Here is a 17,431-nt window from a genome sequence, read left to right on the forward strand (position 1 = left end):
CCTTGGTACCCAAGCATGGGGAAATCCTCCTTCCTCCAGCCTCAGCCTAGAGCTTGGGATCAGACCCTGAGCCCTGCCCTCACCACCACAGGCCTCTTGAGGAGTCCCATGGACACACATGGACACACACACACACACACACACACACACACACACACACACACACACACAAAGCCAACTCTAGGTCAAAGTCAGCAATCAATGTGCCACAAAGCCAATGTATCCCCTGGCCATTTGCCAAAAGATTGATTAGCTAACTCGCTCATTTGCCAGTTTTATATAATTGCTAACAATTTGTCAGTACTAAGGAACTTTTTCAAACCTTAGCTTTATCATGTTTTACAGAAATACATATGCTATACCCATGGTGATAGTCTTCTCAGATATATTGAATAAGTACATTTAATAGCCCCCCCCCCAACTCCCAGAACCTTGTTACTTTATTTACTTATTTATTGGATAGGGTCTCATAATCTTTGCCTGGGGTCAGCTTCAAACCTCAATCATTCTACCTTTACAATCCGACACATGCCTCCACTTAACATGGGATTGTAGCATACCCAATCTCATGAACTTTTGCTCAGGCTGGACTCAGACCTGGAACCTCCAAATTCCTACCTCTGGAGAGGCTAGAATCACAAGCCTGTGCCAGCCTGGCCTTTTACCTGCTCTCCCCCCCCCCACTACCCCCCCCCCCCCCAAAAAAAACCAGGCAGTTTAGTCCAAGCTGACCTCCAACTCCTGATCTTTCTGCCTCTGCCTTTCCAAAGGCTGGAATGACAGGCGTGTGCCACCACACCCGGACCACAATTCACTTTCTAATGTGGTTTTATACAGCGTTCATCCATCCATCACATTTGCTAGACTTGATCAGTACTACAAGGTAAACACCAGAGCAGAAGCAGGTACAGGACTCATTTGTGGATGTCACATTTCTCTCTCCTTGGCTAAATTCTCCGGGTAGCTTGCTGCCCACACATGTGCCCTCCCCCCCACCACGTGTGTGTGGATGGATGCACCCCTCTACCTGTGTGTGGGGGGGCACTTGCCCCCTCGGCCTGTGTGCATGTGGATGCATGCACCCGGGCCTGCATGCCCGCGGGCACCTGGTCCCGCATCGGTGGGCGGAGCCACTGACCTGTCTGGAGATGACCAGCTTCCCCAGTGGCATGGGGGCTCCATTTTCCGTTGCTATCCTCTTCAAGGTGGCGATTGCCTTTTCCTGGTTTCCGGACAACACGTCATAGCGCGCACTCTCCGGCAGCCACTGAGGAGGAGAGGAGACACAGGTGTGGCTACTTTGGGTGGCACCGAACACGCTGGTCTAGGACGGGGTCTCTAAGGGTGGACACTCCAGGGAGCTGGGTGCAAATGCTGTCTTTTCCATTCTGTTCTATGGAGGCCTGACCCAGGGTCAGTAACTTGATCTCTCCGCCTCTATCATGTCTTCCTCTGAACAGTGGCAGAACAGAAGACTCTAACCTCATAGGCTTGTGGAGAGGCTTGTGTGACCACTATTATTGTCACAGCTGTCACGATTATCCAGTGTTGCTTTCAGAGATTCGGTAAGGATTGAGTTAAAAGGACCATCACCCTCTCCCCCCAATCTCATCCTGGAGAAATTCTCCCTCACCTGGACTCAGCCTCAATTCCTAATTGTTAAGCCTAAATGGGAGTCCCAACCCCAAGGGACTAGAGAAATACACTTCCTCCAAATGAAGCAACATTGAGCTATGAAAAGTATAGCTGGGAGTAGTTGAGAAAGGAATGGGTCTGGGACCAGAAAATCTGCTTCAAATTAAGTGTGTGTGTGTGTGTGTGTGTGTGTGTGTGTGTGTGTGTTCTCTTTTTTTCCTTCATGCCCTTTGACAAAGTTCGTCAGTCTCCCTGGCCTGTTTCCTCCTCAGTGACACGAGGAGGCAGACACGGCTAATGCCCACCAACGTTCATGCTTCCCTTATCCCAAGTACAGACCTGCCTTTGGCTATGGGCCTCCTATCCAGAGACTACATTTCCCAGGTTTCCTTGCAGCTACGTGGGACCATGTGACTCACTCCCACCAATGGCATGGAAGCAGGCTGTATCTGAGATAATGACAAGCCGGAGTGTACATTCTCCATTTTCCCCTCCGAGGCAGTAATCTGCACATAGAAAACTCCACAAGGGCCCAGAGGATAGTAGTCATAAACTGGAAAGAAAACCTGGACACAAAATCCCACTTACTCTGCTGGTGAGAAATTAAATTCTCTGTTAAGTTGGGGGGGGGAGAAAAATGAGGAAGTAACAAGTTTGATAAGAAATTCACTCACTGCCTTACATATGAAACTGTAACCTCTCTGTACATCACTTTGACAATACATTAATTAATTAATTTAAAAAATACTGACTTTGTGGCTTTATCTGTTATAAGAACGGGTATTGCTGGGTGCTTTGGTGTCTCACACGTGGAATCCTAGCTATTCAAGGGGTTGAGATCTGAGGACTTAGGTCTGAAGCAGACAAGAGAACCCATGGGTCTCTTATCTCCAATTAAACAGCAAAAAGCGAGACGTGGAGCTGTGGCTCAAGTAGTAGAGTGGTAGCCTTGAGCAAAAAAGTAAAGAGACAGTGCTAAGGCCCTGAGTTCAGGCTCCAGGACTGACACCAAAACCAAACAAATCAAAACACTTGTGTCATTGTGAGTGACACAAGGGCTTAACATCCTACCCCATTCATCCAGTGGGAGGAATAAACATCAGAATGTGTGCACAGAGCCTGCCCAGCTGTTAAGTTCAGGAGATATGAATGCTGGTGTCCTCCTTGGGAATTATTGTAATATTTTTCAGATGTGAGAACCATCCATCTACAGACTTATTTGGAGCTTCACTGGCTGTAAAGTGTTTCATGCATGCTCTCTACACATGAAATGATGGATGTGTGGGATAGTCTCCCTATGGGATATGGTTTATGCAAGGCAGAGATAAAGAGAGCATTTGAGCTCATGCCTGATGTCTACTATTTAGTCCTCTGTCATGTCTCTATTCCTCTGTTTTACTCAAACCAGTTTGAATTAGGTTTCTGTCACTTACAACTCAAGGGTCCTAACAAATCCAACACAGTCACATTAAATGTACTTTATGCAATGATGGGTCAATGTTTGCCCCATCTCCAGCTCTCTCTCCCTACAGTGTATCTCTAAAACATCCATTGGAGGAAAAGCAAATATTCCTGTCTCATTTTCTGCTTAAAAGAAATAATCTTTTTTTTTTTTTTCGCCAGTCCTGAGGCTTGAACTCAGGCCCTGAGCACTGTCCCTCGCTTCTTTTTGCTCAAGGTTAGCACTCTGCCACTTGAGCCACAGCGCCACTTCTGGCCGTTTTCTATATATGTGGTGCTGGGGAATCCATCCCAGGGCTTCATGTGTACCAGGCAAGCACTCCACCACTAGGCCATATTCCCAGCCCAAGAAATAATCTTAAAAGGAAGCTCTGATGTCCTTTCTATGCCCTTCCCACTGAAACAATGGACAGGGATGCTCCAGGTAGGCAAGGTAGTGGTTCAAAGGATACCTACGAAACACAGGACAGCAAAGAGGAGGAGCGGGACAGCCGAGAGGATCAGCAGCCAACGCCAGCCCAGGCTGGGCATCACAAACACAGCCAAGGCGACCTCAAACACTGTCCCGATGGCCCAAAAGACCTGCACAGGAGAAAAGGGGTCAGTGTTCAGGGATGGGGGAGCGTGGTCCATACAGTGAGCAATCTGGGGGGTCACTATGGACAAGAGAACCTTGTGAGAAAGGGGCCACTTGAGTTGGCAAAGTCCAAGTGGCTGAGCTTTCCCTATGGCCTGTATGATGGTCTGTTTGACCCATGGTGCTGCCCATCTCCCAAGGTCCCACCCACACCAGGTCATAGTTGCCTGGAGTCTATTTCCTTTGGCTGATCCCCCAGCTCAGACTCTGACAAGTACCTCCCAGAGAGGCTCCATTCTCTAGAGGCCCAGCCACCAGCCCCCCTCACCTCAATCAGCAAAATACACTTGGCTCTGGACTTCATGGGAAGGAACTCGGCATACAGTGTCACCCTGGGTGAACAAGGAGATGAGAGAGGCTGTATAAATAATGTATGCTAACATAAAGATCAGTAAATACATTTGTTGCTGTTGTTATTGTCAGTCATGGGGCTTGAACTCAGGGCCTAGACACTGTCCTCGAGCTTTCCTACTCAAGGTTAGTGCTCTACCACTTTGAGCCATAGCTCCACTTCTGGTTTTCTGATAGTTAATTGGAAATAAGGGTTTCATGGACTTTCCCGTCCGGGCTGGTTTTGAACCATAATCCTCAGATCTCAGCCTCTTGAGTAGCTAGGATTACAGGCATGAGCCACCAGCACCTGGCAGTATACACACACACACACACACACACACACACACACACACACACACAATTTTTTTTGGTTGGTCATGGGGCTTGAACTCAGGGCCTGGGTGCAGTCCCTGAGCTCTTTTGCTCAAGGCTAGTGCTCTACTACTTTGAGCCACAGTGCCACTTCCAGTTTTTGAGTGGTTAATTGGAGATAAGAGTCTCATGGACTTTCTTGTCCAAGCTGGCTTCAAACAACAATTCTCATATCTCAGCCTCCTGAGTAGCTAGGAGTACAGGCATGAGCCACCAGCACCTGGCTAATATATATATATATATATATGAGACAAGCACTCTTGCCGCTAGGCCATATTCCCAGCCTCCATAAATATGTTTTTTAAAGTATATAATGAGGCTGGGAATATGGCCTAGTTGGTAAAGTGCTCACCTCGTATACATGAAGCCCTGGGTTTGATTCCTCAGCACCACATATATAGAAAAAGCCAGAAGTGGCGCTGTGGCTCAAGTGGTAGAGTGCTAGCCTTGAGCAAAAAGAAGCCAGGGATAGTGCTCAGGCCCTGAGTCCAAGGTCCAGGACTGGCAAAAAATAAATAAATAAAGTATATAATGAGGGCTGGGAATATGGCTTAGTGGTAAAGTGCTCACCTCATGCACATGAAGCCCTGGGTTCAATTCCCCAACACCACATATATAGAAAAAGCTGGAAGTGGCTCTGTGGCTCAAGTGGTAGAGTGCTAGCCTTGAGCAAAAAGAAGCCAGGGACAGTACTCAGGCCCTGAGTTCAAGCCCCAGGACTGGCAAAAAACAAAACAAAATAAAGTATATAATGAGATGCTAAGAATGATTTTCAGAAAACAGGCATCAGTGGCTCAGGCTTGTAATCCTGGCTACTCAGGAAACTGAAATCTGAGAAAGCCAGCCCAGGCAGGAAAGTCCATGAGACTCTGATTTCTAATTGGTGACCAAAAAAGCTGTTAGTGGAGCTGTGGCTCAAGTGGTAGAGTGCTAGCCTTGAAAAAAAAGGTTCAGGGACATTGTCTAGGCCCTGAGTTCAAGCCCCAAGACTGGCAAAAACAAAAAAGTCTTTACCACTGACCTACTCCTACTCCATGCCCTTAGTTGGCCTAAGGACAATCACTTCTTTGTATCTCAGATCTCCTGTGTAGCAGGATGCTCTTCTGGGAGTTTCACAGCATTTGGTAGCATTTACAGGCAATGAGGCTGGTGATTATCTGTGAGCGTGTGCGCATGTGTATATGCATGTGTCTGTGTATCTTCAAGCCCCATCTTCAGATATGTCAGAATAACTGCTCTTGAGGGGCTGGGAATATGGCCTAGTGGCAAGAGCGCTTGCCTCATATATATGAAGCCCTGGGTTCGATTCCCCAGCACCACATATATAGCAAACAGAGTGCTAGCCTTGAGCAAAGAGAAGCCAGGGACAGTGCTCAGGCCCTGAGTCCAAGGCCCAGGACTGGCAACAAACAAACAAAAAAAAAAACTTCTCTTCACCAGGACTGTATATCTAATAAATTACAGACACAGGAGTAACCCTCAAAGGCTTCCTTATTTGGATATATCACAGCTATAAACAAACAAACAAGCAAATCTTTAAGCTTAGCCTTTTGTTTCTGCACAATTTCCTGAGGAGGGTTCTCTGTAAATAGAATATGAGTCAGAGGCTGTGTTTTATTTTTAAGTCTTTTGATATAGAGTACACAAGAAATTGCTCCGATTTCTATTCCTTCTGGTACTGCTCTTCCCAAACCAGGAGCAATCTATGTAGACACCAAGATATAGGAGCAAATTGAAGAGTTTGTTGTTGTTGTTTTTGCTGGTCCTGCGGCTTGAACTCAGGGCCTGGGCTCTGTCCCTTAGCCTCTTTGTGCTCAAGGCTTGAGTTCTACCACTTGAGCCACAGCTGCACTTCCGGTTTTTGAGTGTTTTGTTGGAAATAAAGAGTCTCACAGGGACTTTTCTACCCCGGCTAGCGTCGAACCATGATCCTACAGATGTGAGCCACCGGCACCAGGCTGAAGAGATTTTTAATACTTATTGTGCATGACTTCTTTGAAATTGTATGTTATCCTCTCTCCACTCCATGACTTCCACTTATGCCCCCCAGAGGCACAGCTGTCAGCAGTCACTGAGCCATACCCCCAGAACCTTCTTCTACCTCCAGAGTAGCTGGGATTATAGGTGACAGCCACCATGCCTGGCTTCTCTTTCTTACTGCATTCTTTATAGCAACAGAGCAATCCTCCTGATTATAATGAGGTCACCATTCATTTCCCTATATCCTTAATGTGTTCAGGTTTTGCTTTTTACTTCTGGCAGTCCAGGGGTCTGAACTTTGGGCCTCATTCTCTACCTCGTGGCCATACTCTCAGCCCTTTTTGTTTAGCTTTATTTTTCAGATAGTATCTCCTTTTTGTCTTGGTCCTGCCTAGAACTTCGATCCTCCCAGATCCACTTCCTGTTTAGCTGGGATTACAGGAGTACAGCATACTGAGCCCCTTAGATAATCTTTCTGTGTCTTGCTTTTGTCACCTAGGCCACACCCACAAAACCTTTCCCTGCCATTGTTGGGTCCACATTCTCTGCTGTTATTTTCAGCCACTCATGAAAACAAGCTGTTTGATTTCCATCCAAAGCAATGGCTATTATTAACAATCAGGCAGTCAGATAAAGGAATGAGCAATAGTGAATAATGAATTTTTAAAAAGCAATAATAGTAATGAAATTAGCCATGCCAAGAAGCAGCTGATTATGAAATAAACAAATCGCCTGACAAATAAGCATATTTTACAGCATAGGGCAATAGCAGATTTGCATTTGGTTCATGTGCCTGGAAAGAAGAAATGGCCCGTGACTTCCATTTGTCATTTCTTTGGAGGAAAGAGCAGAGCAAACATGGGTCGTATGGGGTTGAAGGTGTGGCTCAGGTAGTAGAGCAAGAGCCAATGAGTGGGGCTGGGGATATAGCCTAGTGGCAAGAGTGCCTGCCTCGGATACACGGGGCCCTAGGTTCGATTCCCCAGCACCACATATACAGAAAACGGCCAGAAGCGGCGCTGTGGCTCAAGTGGCAGAGTGCTAGCCTTGAGCGGGAAGAAGCCAGGGACAGTGCTTAGGCCCTGAGTCCAAGGCCCAGGACTGGCCAAAAAAAAAAAAAAAAAGAGCCAATGAGTGAAAACCAACGTCAGATACTGAGTTCCAAGTCTTGGTCTTGGACAAAACAAACAACATGGGTTTCTGAGCCAATCAGAGGCAGGTCTCAAAGGCAGGCCTTCCAAGTGGAGGTGTGGTTTCAGAGGTAGAACACAAGCCCTGAATGGGAAAAGCCAAGGCTTGGGGCTGGGAAGGTGGCTCAGTGGTAGAGAGCTTGCCTAGCATGCATGAAGCCCTGGGTTCCATTCCTCAATAACACATACACAGAAGAAGCCAAAGTGACACTGTGGCTCAAGTGGTAGAGTGCTAGCCTTGAGCAAAGAAAGCTCAGGAACAGCACCCAACCCTGAATTCAAGCCTCAGGATTGGCAAAAAAAAGTCAGGGCTTTGGTGGGAAGCTATCTGGGGTGTTAATTTCTTTAATTGCTTACTTGGGCTGGGCATGGAATCCAGGGCCTTAGGTCTGCTGAGTGAGTGCTCTACCCTATGAACCACACCCCCAGCCCTGGTACTTACCTTCAGGAGCAGCTAACACTCCAAATAGGGAAACCATGTCAGCTACTCTGCTGGTGCACATGGCGCCCTCTGCTGGAAGGAAGAAGCTATCGGTCTTGGCCAGGTCTAGCGGTAGGCCGAGCTTTTACGAGTTGCAAGGCTAGATGCCAGGAGGCTTTGCTGTCTCAGACCAGTAGGACATCATGGCCTTGCTGGGCTCACCCACCCATCAGGTGGATGGGAGAGCCAGCTCTCCAATTGCAGAACTTGGGAACTAAAGAAATCATTATCTTCAGCCATGATGGTTGTGACGGTTTGTCACAAGGCAAAAAGCTGACCCTGCATTTCACCCTGCAGCTGACTGACCTTAAGCAAGCAACGCAGAAGCCCTGAGCACCAGCTCCCACACTGAATAGCTGGGTTGCAGTGGGCACTGTTGCTAGTATATGTCATTCTTGTTTTTATCCTTACTTCTGGGGGAAAGAAAGGAAGGAACATAGTGAGCAAGGGAGGAGGGGCACAGGCAGAGGAATCGGCTCCCCGTCAACAATATGATTTGTATTTATTGATGCCCAAATCACAGCAACTTTTATATAAGGTTCTAGTGTGTCCCTGGGGACCTTTCATCTCACTGAGAAGTCTTCAGAGGGTGGAAACTTAACCCAATTTTGTGTCTAGAAGTGGGACCATTGAGGAGGTGGTTAGAATTAGATAAGGTCCCCCAGTGGGAGCCCTCTGTATTGGAACCCTGGTAGCTTTGAAAAAAGAAGAAGAGAACCTGGGTGCTGGGATTCCAACCTGTAACTCACTGCTTGGAGGGCAGGGATCAGAGGACCAAGGCTTGAGGCTGGCATAGGCAAAACAATAAAAGCGCCTGAGACTCTATCTCAATAAAAATGCATGCATGGTGCATTTGCACAGGTGCGTGTGCATGCACACACACACACACACAGCGTCAGAAGTGGAGCTGTGGCTCAAGTGATAGAATGCTAGCCTTGAGCACAAAACACTCAGGGACAGCTCCCAGGCCCTGAGTTCAAGCCTCAGGACCAGTGAAAATAAAAATTAAATCAACCTTTCCTGGCAAACAGAAAACAGAGTAATACAGTTACAAAGATGTCTAGATATTACTGAGTTTTTTTGAAGCTGCACAGAGCAATCTTATTCAGATGGTACAGAGAACAGCCATGATTGGGTAAAGCTATTTGAAATGAATGAGAATGCTTAATTGCATTTAATTGCATAAAATGTCTCCAACTAAGTGCTTCCCAATAATGAACTTTAGGGAGTCATTTTTATAACTAATAAAACTGTTGTCTAATTAAGACATAATTGTTTTCATATAAAGTGCTAAGGAGTGGGGAGTCTCTGGGGTGGTTAAATATTTCTTCTGTAATGTTGTGTGTAGTTTTTTTTTTTTTTTTTGCTAGTCCTGGGGCTTGGACTCAGGGCCTGAGCACTGTCCCTGGCTTCTTTTTGCTCAAGGCTAGCACTCCACCACTTGAGCCACAGTGCCACTTCTGGCTTTTTCTATATATGTGGTGCTGAGGAATCAAACCCAGGGCTTCATTTATACGAGGTGAGCACTTTACCAACTAGGCCATATTCCCAACCCTGTGTGCAGTTTTTGTTTGCCCTGCTCACAGATAAAAAAGCTGGGTCATGGAGTCAAGAAGGGACCAGGTTTGGAAAGTCAAGCAATGTTGAAATCTTAGCTTCACTGGGTCCTGGAAGCTCATGCCTGTCATCCTAGCTACTCAGGAGACTGAGATCTGAGCATCAAGGTTCAAAGCCAGCCTGAGCAGGAAAGTCCCTGAGCCTCAGCTCCAAATAACCAGCAAAAAGCCAGAAGTAGTGCTGGGGCTCAAGTGGTCACTGTTATGTCCTGTATATTCATGGCTATGTAGAGATGGCGACCTTGCTCTCATAGTTCACCATAGTTTTTTTCTTTCCTTTTTTGCCAGTTCTGGGGCTTGAACTCAGGACCTGGGCACTATCCTTGAGCTTCTTTGTCTCAAGGCTAGCACTCTACCATTTGAGCCACAGTAACACTTCTGGCTCTTTCTGTTTATGTAGTGCTGAGGAATCGAACCCAGAACTTCATGCATGCTAGGCAAGCACTCTACCACTAAGCCACATTCCCAGCCCCTCACCATAGTGTCAAATCAACCCTGTGGAGCCACCGCTGTGTCTCCAAAGCCATGTAGAATGACAGCATCCTCTGGTAATTATGGGACATTCTACAAACACACGAAAAGGGACACTCTGGTCCCTTTTGTAAAACAACAGCATTTGAACAGTCTACATGCACCCTGCTGGTCTTTCTTTTCTTTTCTTTTCTTCCTTCCTTCCTTCCTTCCTTCCTTCCTTCCTTCCTTCCTTCCTTCCTCCCTCCCTCCCTCCCTCCCTCCCTCCCCTCCCTCCCCTCCCTCCTTCCCAACCTCCCTCCCTCCCTCTCTTCCTTCCTTCTTTCCTTCTTCCTCTCTCTTTCTTCCTGGTCAGTCATGAGGCTTGAGCTCAGGACCTGGGTGCTGTCCCTGAGCTCTTTGACTCAAGGCTAGTGCTTTATCACTTCCAGCCATAGCACCACTTATGGTTTTCCATTGGTTCATTGGAAACCAGAGTCTCGCTGATTTTCCTTCCCGGGCTGGCTTTGAACCACGATCATCAGATCTCAGTCTCCTGAGTAGCTAGTGTTATAGGCACAAAGCACCAGCACCTGGCTTGGTCTGTGTTGTTTTTGAGCCTGTGTGTAGGTAAGGTTGACCAGTTGCCTGCCTGCCTGGATGGTGAGGGGAATTTACTTACGACTGGGGGACTCCTCCAATCCCAAAGCCCACCAGGGCTCGAAGCACCAGGATCCAGCTGTACACGGGTGCAAACGCACTGAGGATGCCATAATAGAGGGTCCAGAGGACACTGATCTTCAGCCCCTGCAGGAAGGGAGATCCCAGTCACAGGTTCCACCAGGGCCCTGCACCACCTGATCTGCCTGTAGGGGCTAGCATGCAGCTGGCACAAGGCTGGAACCAGGCTACAGAAGCTTTCTAATGGCGGCCAGCTCCCTGCTGCCTGCGGTGTAGCTGGAATCCAGCTGACCACAGGAGCTCTGCCACATGGGGGGCCACCAGCATCATGTTAGGGTGGAATGTAACTATCTAGCCAAGAGAGTGGTGGCAAACCCATGAGCAGCCCCTTACCCCCAAGCCCAGGCTATTGAAGATGGATGGACATCCCAACCAATCAACTACATTCTGTGGGAGAGTTCATTTCCACTTCCAAGGTCCCAGGGAAGGTCACACGCAGGCTCTGTAGGCAGACACGCCTGCATCTTAACACTGCTTAAGGGGCTGGGAATGTGGCTAAGTGGTAGAGTGCTTGCCTAGCATGCATGAAGCCCTGGGTTCAATTTCTCAGCACCACATAAACAGAAAAAGCCGGAAGTGGTGCTGTGGCTCAAGTGGTAGAGTGCTAGCCTTGAACAGAAGGAAGCCAGGGACAGTGCTCAGGCCCTGAGTTCCAGCACCAGGACTGGCAGACAAAACAAAAACAAACAAACACTACTTAATTCTGCATCCATCGTTGGGCTCCACATGGGCTTGGCAAGTGCTGCGAATAACAGACAGATATGGAATTCTTTCTCAGTGCCAAGAACTTTCTGGGCAAAGCCATTTCCTCTTTGGAATAGCCCCTGGGAGAGGCTATTTTCTCCCACATTCAGATGAGCACTCTGAGACACAAGGGGACAGGTCTGCAAGGGGGAAGCTGGAATTTGAACTGGCCTTCCCAGGAGCCCACATGGTCTCCAGGCAAAGGCAGAGCAGCACACTGGCCAATACAAGCAACTTTAAGGAAGGTACCAGAGGCGGGCTAGGAGTCCCCCTCCTCCTCCCGGTGATGAAGAAGGAGGTGTGAGATGAGCTCTTTGAAACACTGCGATTTGGCTTTGCAGTGTATTTCCACCACTTTGTCAGTCTCGCCAGCAGTACCTTGGCCGGGTCCTTCCTTCTCTGTACTGGCAGTGTAGCACTGTGGGGTTCTGGGCAGAGTCCTCAGTTTCCACTATCGAGGGGCTAGGAGCACACAGCCCAAAATGTGTCCAGACACGGCCAAATGTCCCCCTCCTCATTCTTCTAAATGCTGGAGAATGCAGCCACATTCATGTCTTTACTAAAAACCCAGCTACTGCCGAGCACCTGTGGCTCACACCTGTCATCCTAGCTACTCAGGAGCTGAGCTCTGAGGATCACGGTTCAAAGACAGCCTGGGCAGGAAAGTCTGTGAGACTCTTGTCTCCAGTGAACCACCACCAAAAAATTAATTAATTAATTAATTAATAAAAATCGCCGAAAGTGGTGCTGTGGCTCAAAGCTAGAAAGCTAGCCTTGAGCAAAAAGAAGCTCAGAGACAGTGCCCAGGCCCTGAGTTCAAGCCCCAAGACTGGCAACACACACACACACACACACACACACACACACACACACACACCATCTACAAGTGTTTTTAAAATTCAGGCTTCCATTGTTCTCCTCAGCATTCTCCCCAAGGAACACAGAGGTGAACTCTGCCCATGATGGCAGAGTACTCAAACTTGTTCCAGGGCAGTCAGGGCCCTCAGCTTCAAGCAAACTGAGAACATTCATCAGCAGAGTCAGCTGCTGCTGTGAAAGGGACAGAAAGCAGCAGCCTGGAAGTATTGTTCTTTTTGCAGATCTGTGATGAACCAGGTACTGTGTCAGGCCCTGGACTGTTGTAGAGAACAAGATAAGTGTGGCTTCTTTCTTCAGTGAGTAGCAGTCACGCCCCATCATGGGCCCTGTGCCTGGGGCAGGCATCACTAATCCATCACAGCACTGTTCCATGGATTTTTTTTCTGGCTCTTCAAATCCATGCTTCGACTTTTTTGTGACAGTTTGGAAATGTTGTATCCCTTTAAAGGACTCCTATGTTGTTCCACAGCTGGTGGCACTATTTAGGGAAGTTTTTGAAACTCTAGTGAGTAAAACCTAGCTGGAAGAAGTCACTGGGGGAGGGGCACATGGCTTTGAAACTCATCCCTCACCCCATTCAGCTTCCTAATTTTCAGGAGGAGAGTAGTCCCCTCCTCTCCTGTCCCCTCCTCTCTCCTCCCTCTTCCTCTTCATTCCTCCTTTCCCTATTAAACTCCATGATGACCTATTCTAACTTCCTCTGGTAGCAACAAGGAAAATGAGGCCCAAGAGGAAGAGCTGATGTGTTCTTACTGCTTCATATTCAAGAATCCTTTCCTCCCTTTCTCCATCCTTTTATTTATTTATTTTTCTTGTCTGTTGTTGGGCTTGAACTCAGGGCCTGGGCACTGTTCCTGAGTTTCTTTTGCTCTGGGCTAGTGTTCTACTCATTTGAGCTACAGCACCACTTCTGGTTTTCTGGTATTTCATTGGAGATAGAGTCTCACGGACTTTCCTGCCCAGGCTGGCTTTGGACCATGATCCTCATATCTAAGCCTCCTGAGTAGCTAGGATAACTGATGTGAGCCACCAGAACCAGGCTCTTTTTTTTTTCTTTTCTTGAATTTTTTTTTGAGCCAATACTGGGCTTGAACTCAGGGCCTCACACTTTCTCTTGGCTTTTTCACTCAAAGCTGATGCTCTACCACTTCAGCTACATCTTCACTTCCGGCTTTTTGCTGATTAATGGCTATAGAATGTCTCAGACCTGTCTACCTAGGATGGCTTAAGATCTCAGCCTCTGAAATAGCTACGGTCTAGGCCTGAGTCACTGGCACCAGGCTTTTTTCCTACTTTTTTTTTTTTTTTTTTTGCCAATTCTGGGCCTTGGACTCAGGGCTGAGCACTGTCCCTGGCTTCTTTTTTCTCAAGGCTAGCACTCTGCCAACTTGAGCCACAGCGCCACTTCTGGCCTTTTCTATATATGTGGCACTGAGGAATCAAACCTAGAGGCTTCATGTATATGAGGGGAGCCCTCTTGCCACTAGGCCATATTCCCAGCCCCTTTTCCTACTTTTTGATTCCGGGTCTCTCTGTATCAACCAGGCTGATCTTGAACTCTCAACCCTCCTGCCTTTGCCTTCTGAGTGCTGGTCTTAGAGGGGTGCACCACCACAGTAGGGGTGACAAGGCAGCGACCCCGGCAGGGAGGTGGGAAGGCAGCAGATGGCAGCCATCTAGAGTTGCAGGCAGGGGCCCTGGGAGGGCGGAAGGGTGTCCTGGGGACCCCCGCTGGCCTGGGAGCATCATCGAACTCTGAGATGCCCACCCACGGGCCCCGTGGGGCTGTGCTGGGAGAACACAGAGCACATGTGCGTTGGGAGGAGGTTGCCTTACTGTTTTCCTGCCATACTGGTCTGAGATGTTGCCCCAGAGCGTGGAGCTGGACATCATGCCTACGAAGACCACCTGGGGGCAGAGAGAGAGAGAGAGAGAGAGAGATGTTGACGTCGCACCAGGAAGGATAGGCCGGTCCAGGCATGGACGCTGGTGTTTATAATTTGGGTTTGGGTGGTGCTGGGGTTTGAACTTACAGCTTCCCAACTCACTTGGCTCTTAGAGCGTCAGGCTTCCAGCTATGGAGGTGTTGGCTGGCTACTCGGAGGTGGCGTCTCATGGACTTTTCCTGGCTGAACTGCCTGCCTTCCAACCCAATCCTCCGGATGACAGGCGGAAGCCGCCCAGCCTGGGCTTGAGGTCACACTTCTGTGGCCATGTCACCAAGCCATGAGGCCTATTGCTGACCTCATGCCGAGAGGCACAGAAGCAGGCGCCCAAGTAGTGCCCAGATGGCCCTCAATACCAATGCTACTAATGATAATACCCGCACTCTCCTATGTTAACAATTACTGTCTCCGCTGCTAGCCAGGCTGTGTGGCCTTGAGGGACTGGCTCAGCCTCTCTGTGTCTCACCGCCTCCTCGGGGTAGCGGGATTACAAGGTGCACTGTAGACTAAGCAATGCATGTCGTTTCTACTGGAGGTCACTAACCATTAGCTTTGGGGTGATCTTCACACTGGCCCGGCCACTCCCCTCCCTTTCAGAAAGCCCATCCCCCAACAAAAGCAGAGGGTCCTGCCCTTCTCTCCTCTGGGCCCCCAGTCCAGACAGCAGCACTAGGTATTCTTTCTCAGCACCTTCAATGGGCCAGTCGCTGTGCTGGCTTTAATCTTCAAACCACCGCTGGGTAAGAGGAGCTAGCTGAGGGGGGGGTGGGGCCTGCAGGTGGGGGTGGTCCACGGTAGATGTCTGGGGCCGCCAGGACTGGACCTCTGGGTGGGGGGGACACAGTGTGCTGTGAACCAGCCAGGAGATGGGAGGTGAGGGTGGGAGGGATGACAGGAAGTCCCACCCAGGGGACTGGGGACATCCTGCAAGGCCACCCAGGGGACCAGAAGTGGACACCACCACACCTGGCCTTACCGAGGTCAGCAGTGCCACCTGCCAGCTGGGAAGCTGCCACTCGCAGTGCAGCTGTGGTGCCAGGACGCTGAGGATCATCATCTCCATGGCATCTGCCATCTGCAGGGGGGAAGGAGGCAGGTGAGGCCTTGAGTTCAAATCCCAGTACCACCCTGTGCTGGGAGAGTCGTGCGGGCGCCCTCCAGTGGTCAAAACCCTATACTACCATGCAGGGCTCCACAGAGATGGGGGATGTGTTCCGTTTTTCCTGTGTTTAACGACAGCAGCAAAAAAACAACTTATAGACAGTGCCCAAATGAAACAGGAAGGCATCTAATTTCTAACGTTTCCATGCAGGTAGAAAGAAAATGCTTCCTTCACCCTTGATGTAAATAAACACTAGTTTATTTTTGGATGGTGGGCCGCCTGTGTAGAATTCTCTGGATATTTAACAAATGTGACTTTTTTTTTTTAAACCAGGGGAAAATGAAGGAAGGGGTGACATTGTCCAAAGAAAGAAATGTATTCATTTTCTGACTTATGAAATGGTACCCTCCCTCTGTATAACACCTCAATAATAACAAGTAAATAAAATGCATTAGAACATACTAGAAAGCTCCAGAAACTAAATATCTTTTCAGGACTGGACAGAATAATAAAAATGAGAGTTCAAAAGCAGACTGGAGAAGCTGGGCACAGGTGGCTCACCCCAGTAACCCTAGCTACTCAGGAAGCTAAGATCCAAGGATCACAGTGCACTCCTTAAAGTAAAATCTAAACTGTCTTTTTTTGGGGGGCGGGGGGGAGGGAATGGATTCTGGAACCTGCATGGAAACCCATTTGAGCAGCATGAGGGGTTCCCCAGGCATGTGTGAGGCCACTATTCACTGTTCACTCCTCCAAATACTTGCCCAAGCCAAGCCAGTGAGAACCGACAGCTTCCACTGGAACTTTCCAAACCCAATAGCTTCCACCGCATCTTCCACCATGAAGGTATCTGGAAAGGAGAGAGAAGGAGGCGGAATCGATGTACAGCATAAACACTGACTGTCCCGGCCGTGTCTAGTGCAGTCACCATCCCAGAAGTGCATCCTTCCCCCCAAGGGACGCCATTTACTATCGGGAAGACTAGCAGACCCAGAATGAATTACGATATACACACACATATATCATGTTATGAAATGCGACCCAACTGTTAAAAAGAATGTGCCAGCAGGCATGGTGGCTCTCGCCTAAATCCTAGCTATTAAGGAGACTGAAGAGGGCTGGGAATATGGCCTAGTGGTAAAGTGTTCACCTCGTATACATGAAACCCTGGGTTCGATTCCTCAGTACTACATATATAGAAAAAGCTAGAAGTGGCGCTGTGGATCAAGTGGCAGAGTGTTAGTCTTGAACAAAAAGAAGCCAGGGACAGTGCTCAGGCCCTGAGTCCAAGGCCCAGGACTGGCAACAAAAACAAAACAAAAGAAAGGAGGCTAAGATTGGGAGGATTGTGATTCAGGGCCAACCCAAATAAAAAGGTATGTAAGAGCACATCAGTAAACAGCTGGGCACAGTGACACACGCCTGGCATCCAGCTAGGTTGGGAATGTAAACAGGAAGCTCGCAGTCTAGGCAAGCTGAGGCAAAAAGCTAGACCCTGTCTGAAAAAACGAACGGACAAACATGAAAGCAAAAAGGAGTTGGGGCCTAGCTCAAGTGATAGAGCAATTGTCTAGTAAGTGCAGGGTCCTGAGTTCAAGCCCTAGTACTGCAAGAAGCAGAAAGAGAAGAAACTAGTATGAACCTATTCCTAGAAATTCATACGTTCGTGTGTATATGTATAGACTATATGTATATATGTGCATATATATGACTTTCAATTTTTGCTGTCTTCAGATAGGAGGAGGGGAGAAATTAGATGTTTGTCTTTTTATAATTTATATCTTCCATCTTCATGAGAATTAAATGTTCACATTCACACTTGGGTATGCAGGGGTAGTGGAACAGACCAACTTGTGAAATCTGA

The 17,431-nt window shown here is 48.3% G+C and overlaps 1 protein-coding gene across 1 annotated transcript in view; it reads right to left on the bottom strand.

The window, feature by feature from the left end:
* The window catches only part of LOC125349019 (SV2 related protein), a 43,328-nt gene that overhangs the window by 13,440 nt on the left and 12,457 nt on the right, over nucleotides 1-17,431 (bottom strand). Inside the window, exons 3-9 of the mRNA XM_048342777.1 lie at nucleotides 16,332-16,417; nucleotides 15,442-15,540; nucleotides 14,356-14,427; nucleotides 10,838-10,962; nucleotides 4,002-4,065; nucleotides 3,553-3,678; nucleotides 1,139-1,267 (exon numbers count right to left, since the gene is read on the bottom strand). Of these exons, the coding sequence (XP_048198734.1) occupies nucleotides 1,139-1,267; nucleotides 3,553-3,678; nucleotides 4,002-4,065; nucleotides 10,838-10,962; nucleotides 14,356-14,427; nucleotides 15,442-15,540; nucleotides 16,332-16,417 (701 nt within the window). The remainder of the gene's footprint in view (nucleotides 1-1,138; nucleotides 1,268-3,552; nucleotides 3,679-4,001; nucleotides 4,066-10,837; nucleotides 10,963-14,355; nucleotides 14,428-15,441; nucleotides 15,541-16,331; nucleotides 16,418-17,431) is intronic.

The sequence above is a fragment of the Perognathus longimembris genome, chromosome 3 (assembly GCF_023159225.1).
Source record: "Perognathus longimembris pacificus isolate PPM17 chromosome 3, ASM2315922v1, whole genome shotgun sequence".
In the NCBI taxonomy this organism is placed as follows: Eukaryota; Metazoa; Chordata; class Mammalia; order Rodentia; family Heteromyidae; genus Perognathus; species Perognathus longimembris.